Raw genomic sequence first — 4,833 nt, 5'->3', positions numbered from 1 at the left:
CGCTGCGAGGCGCGTACTCGCTTCCCCCGAGCCGGCTTGCTGGGTGCCCGGCGAGACCCTGTGGGCCGGAGAGACACTGAGGTTTCCTCCAGAAACTGACCCCCTCGTAACTCGCCCGCAGGGCGCCTGCGCCGACAGACCCATCCCCGGCCGGGTGCCGCGAAGCCTGCCCTGCCTACCCTGTGAGCGCTCCCTCACGAAGCTCCGCTTCTGAGAGCACCCGCTCCGCTTCTGCTTCTGCGGCCCTGGAAACCTCCCGTGAAGCCCCTCGGGCGCGTGGCCGATTCCTGCCGGGTCTCCTCCCCAGGCCCAATGTCCCCCAGAGGTATAGCACGACATCCCTGCAGTGATTATCGGAGTGAGGGTGTCAGTGTCGGTTAGCCCTGCACCCCCCCCCCAGTGTCCAACCCAAGGGGGCTTTACAGGGGACAGGAACTGTCAGGTTTGCAGTTTAGAAAGAGCATCTTAGAGTTGGCTGTGTGCAGAAGCAGCCTGCCGGCCAGGGGACCCACCTAGAGGCCAGAAATGACAGGGATCTGCACCAAAGTACTGGCGGTGGGACTGGGTCTAACATACCTGGCGAAATATAATATGTGAAACATAATATGTGAAAAAGCTGTATTTACGAAAGCGCTGATTTAGTACATTGCTGTACACATGTAGAAGAATCCTAGAACAATACATCAGCCTTGAGAGACGGGACGTGTATGCATGCGCGCGCGACTGTGTGTGTGTGTGTGTAGAACCACAAAGGAGCTTGAGCAGGAGCCAGCGGTGACAGCAGCAGGAGGATGAGGAGGAGGGAGGGCGAGGCACGGGTCCGCCAGAGCCGTTCAATGGGGCCCCACCGGCTTGTGCAGGCAGGGAAGTGCCCTGGAACCCCGGGAGGCCGCTCCAGCTGAGCCTTGGAGAAAGACAGGGGTGGCGATCTAGGATGTCGTGTCGCTCCTGTGGGCTTTTCAGGGCTTTAGGCGGCTGGCTGCAGCTGCCACATCTACTCCTAGGAGCACCTGGCCAGGGCAGACCTTTGGGAGCTGGCGAGGCCTCGTGGGGCGCATGCAGGGTGCCAGCCAACCATGGGCACAGTGACTCTGCTGCCCGGGCACCCCCCCCAAAGCAAACGCCGCTCTCTCCTCTGAGGCTGCTCTTCCTCCCGTGGGCCCCTGGGAAATGGCACCGCGAGCATGTTGTCCCAGCTGCCAGACCAAGTGGTCTGTGTCTCCGTGAGGCTACTTCAGCTGGGCCCTTCACCCATGCTGCTGTCTACTGGTGTCGTCGTGATCACACTATGTCCATGGGGGTCAGGGACTGTCCTGAGGTCCCACCCCGAGGGGTGGGGGGTGGTCTCAGGGCCTTTCAAGAGGGTGAATTAGCGCCACTTCTCAGGGCTGACACTTGCAGCGCCTGCAGTAAGCATCCCGACCCTGTTACGGGAGCCTGCAGCGTATGGCTGCTTCATCTTCATGCAGGGTACCCAGTCTCCCCTCATAATGCCTCAGCCCACGCTTCTCAGCAGAATTGAAATGAACTAAGAGCTCTGCATAGAAAGGACTTAGAACAATCCTCACTCCACAGCCCTCGCCCACCAGAGCTTGCTGGCAACACCGTCTACACATACCGGGAAAGCTGCCTTCTCATCTCTGGCATGCAGCCTGTCATTCTCTGGCTGGGAGGCACTAGCACAAGGACTCAACAACCCTCTCTAGGGTCTTTTTCCCTGTAAGCCTGGGCACAGTGACTCACACCTGTAGTCCCGGCACTTTGGGAGGCTGAGGCAGGATTGCTTGAGCACAGGAGTTCGAACCCAGCCTAGGCAATATGGTGAAGCCTGATCTTTAAAAAATAATTTAGCCAGTCATGGTGGTGTGCACCTGTAGTCCCAAGCTACTCCGGGAGGCTAAGGCAGAAGGATCATTTGAGCCCGGGAGGCTGAGTATGTGGTGAGCCGTGTGAACTCCAGCCTGGGTGATAGAGTGAGACCCTGACTCAAAAAGAAAAAAAAATGGGGATGAGTCCTGGTCAAAGGTTTAAATGTCCTTGAAAGCATGCAGCACAGGGCCTGACACGCTGCAGCTCCCAGAAAATCATTGCCCTCGGTCAGGCATGGTGGCTCATGCCCATAATCCCAGCATTTTGGGAGGCAGAGGTGGGAGGCTCGCTTGAGCCCAGCTTTACTACATGGTGAGAACCTCACCTCTGTAAAAAAGAAATGCTTCCCTGTGTCTGAGCTGGCTGCCACCAGGCTCCCTGCTCCAGCTGTCCCCCTCCCTACCGCCAAGTAGATCTTGCTCTGACATGCATGGCCCCTGCAATGGACAGAAACTGTTTGCAGCCACCGTTCACTCGCCTCTCCCCCAGGACCTCCCTCCCTGTGCAGCCCATGCGTGTCCAGAGAAGCGGCCCCATGCCCAGTCCTGAAAAGCCAGCCCTGCTGGGGAATTCACACCTCCCACCCCAGCCAAAATGACTGAACGCACAGGCCAATTCTGACTGAGGAGATGACAAAGTTTATTTGCTGGGGGCATCTGAGACAGAAGCTGCACTACAGAGGGAGGGTGCCCCCCTGCCAGCGAGCATGGGACTCCAGCAGAGCACGGGCAGCCACCGTCTGATCCTTGGGACAAACTGCGTATCTGGGGAAATGGTTCATCCACTGCCAACAGCCCTGGACTTTTGTTTCATAAGCCAATACAGTTCCTTTACGGATTAAACCAATTTCCTTTATTGTTAAACCAACAATCGGAAACCGAAAGCAGCCTAGCTAATATCATTGCATTTGGATAAAAGCAAACGTCTCCCATTCACCTCAAGTGCTAAGTTTCTAAGATGAATCTCCTAACTCAACACAAGCAAGAACACTGCTGTGGCAGCACGGATCTCTGGCCATATGCTAAGTGGGGCCCTGCTGTGTGATGTTCCTAGCTCCCAGGGAGGGCCCGGAGCTTTTGTCTGCTCTTCAAAGCCCTTGCTCCTGGGACCTCTTTCAAGCCTGGGGATCCAGTACTGGCCCCACAAGGCCCAGGCAGGAGGGCCTTGGGCAGAGAAGGCAGGCGAGGCCCTGACCACACTGAGAACGGTGGCCTCTTCCAGCCTCTACCACCCTGGGAGCCCTCCTCCAAGGATCAGGTGTTTAGACAACCTCTAGGGTGCATGGACTGCTCAGGGTGAAGAAGGAACCAGTGCCACCTGGCTCATGCTCCGGCACCCTCCCTGGCACCCCAAGGCTTCCTTCCAGGCAACAAGTACACAAAGCAGAGCTCCTGAACCCAGGCAGCAGGGCAAGTGTTCGTTGTCCACACGCGGGTGAGCGCCAGGCATGGAGGCTGAGGCCCGCCTCAGCTCTGACACCATCCTGCTGAGTCACCTGTCAGCCCTAATGCTTCCAGGAGGGGACATGCAGACAGGGTGCTCCAGAGGAGCGCTGTGCCCCCAAGGGCTAGGACACCCCATCTCTGGGCCATGCTTGGCCATCGTTTCACTTTTGGCTTGTTTGTTTAATGGGACACAAGGGGGTATCACTGCAGAAACTCCCCACCCTGGGCTGGGGTAAGGACGGAGCAAAATGACTCAGGTCCAAGGAGTGGTCCTCACTGTACAGAGTCAGCAGTTGGGGACTGAAGTGGTACAGAGACATGCCTGAAGTCACATCACAGAACGGGGGTGACTTTCCAGCTCCCCAGCGCCCAATCTGCCTTTCCTTTTGTCAAATGCACAATGGCTGCAGCAGCTAAGGGGTCCCTGGGTTGGCAGTCACTTGGCCTCCTGGGGAGACTGGCTGAGGGCTATGCCAGAACCGCCAGAGGTCAGGTGACAGCTGCTTCCCTTTCAGGCTTGGGGGGGGATTACTTACGGGTTTATTCCCAGAGGGCTAGACGTGACATACTAAAGCCCATCCCTCCAGACAGCCTGCTTCTCTTTCTCACACTGAGGCACTTCTAGAAGCTGGCTGGACTTGGAACCTGGCTCCCCCAGTTCACGGCCAGGTGTCTCCGCCATGCGGCCTCACCTCTTCTGCGGGTGTGGGAGAAAGACCCACATCAAGTGCCCTGAGTCGTGCCCAGCACTGAGCAACAGCCGGGTACATGCCAGCTGTGACTATGATCATGAGGCAAACCACAACGTGAGAATAGATTTAATGCAACATGCAGCTGTGGCCTGGTCTGGGGCTCCTCCCCATGCTCCCACAGTGCTATTTGGAAAATCCCTTCTCTGGAGCCTCGGTCACTTCAGGGTGCAGGAAGCGGCTGGCCAGGCGTTCGATGTCGTCCAGTGTCAGGCGGCTCAGGGACCTCTCATAATCCTGCAGGGGGGAGATTCAGGGAGTGTGGGGGGCAGGGGACGTGGTGGCAAGGGCAGGGGTTGGGAGCAGCTGGGACTGGACACCGGGTATCCAAGGTCACCCTTCTCACCCTCTGTAGTTGCTCCAGGACCCTGCTGGCATCTGCTGCGCTGAAGTGGCGGGCCAAGACTCTAGAGATCAGCTGCCAGACTTGCGGAGGTGGGGAGTCGGCCAGTCTCCGGGCAGCACCTTCTTCCAGCAACACCTTCTCCAGGGGCTTGACCACTAGATTGAGCTTGGAATTGGGCCCGATGCTGTAATCCGACAGTCGTTTCCCATCTGTCAAAGGGATGCTGATGCGGTTCCTTACCTTCCGCTGTGCGGCGGCCCAAAGCGATGCCGCCTCGCTGCGCACAGGCATCTGGGTGACCTCCCCCAAGGCCAGGGGGCACTTGGCGCCGCGGGCCAGCGCCCCGACCCATCGCGCCGCCGCCCGGGTGCGGCCGGCACACCCCGTCCCGACTTCCTGCGGGGCTCCGTGGGCGTCTCCTCTC

The 4,833-nt window shown here is 58.5% G+C and overlaps 2 protein-coding genes across 2 annotated transcripts in view; both read right to left on the bottom strand.

Moving 5' to 3' along the window:
* Positions 1–339, bottom strand: part of LAGE3 (L antigen family member 3) — a 1,518-nt gene extending 1,179 nt beyond the window's left edge. Inside the window, exon 1 of the mRNA XM_021717903.1 lies at positions 180–339. Coding sequence (XP_021573578.1) covers positions 180–339 — 160 coding nt within the window. The remainder of the gene's footprint in view (positions 1–179) is intronic.
* A 2,145-nt stretch (positions 340–2,484) lies between these two features.
* On the bottom strand, positions 2,485–4,700 carry UBL4A (ubiquitin like 4A). Its single transcript, XM_008072623.1, has 2 exons — positions 4,410–4,700; positions 2,485–4,300 (listed from the first exon to the last, which is right to left on the bottom strand). The coding sequence occupies exons 1-2, from the start codon at positions 4,698–4,700 to the stop codon at positions 4,190–4,192; spliced, it is 402 nt and encodes a 133-aa protein (XP_008070814.1). The 3' UTR covers positions 2,485–4,189.
* Positions 4,701–4,833: the final 133 nt, after the last annotated feature.

Source organism: Carlito syrichta, unplaced genomic scaffold, assembly GCF_000164805.1.
Source record: "Carlito syrichta isolate Samal-C Ts95f unplaced genomic scaffold, Tarsius_syrichta-2.0.1 Scaffold34193, whole genome shotgun sequence".
In the NCBI taxonomy this organism is placed as follows: domain Eukaryota; kingdom Metazoa; phylum Chordata; class Mammalia; order Primates; family Tarsiidae; genus Carlito; species Carlito syrichta.
The sequence above is the reverse complement of the archived record's forward strand: the minus strand, read 5'-3'. Positions and strand labels throughout refer to the sequence as shown.

Excerpts from the sequence above, each read along its gene's own strand:
- UBL4A (XM_008072623.1), bottom strand. The coding sequence starts at position 4,700 with ATGCCTGTGCGCAGCGAGGCGGCATCGCTTTGGGCCGCCGCACAGCGG. Across the intron at positions 4,301-4,409 it reads TCCTGGAGCAACTACAGAGG|GATTATGAGAGGTCCCTGAG; the intron begins GTGAGAAGGGTG and ends TCCCCCCTGCAG.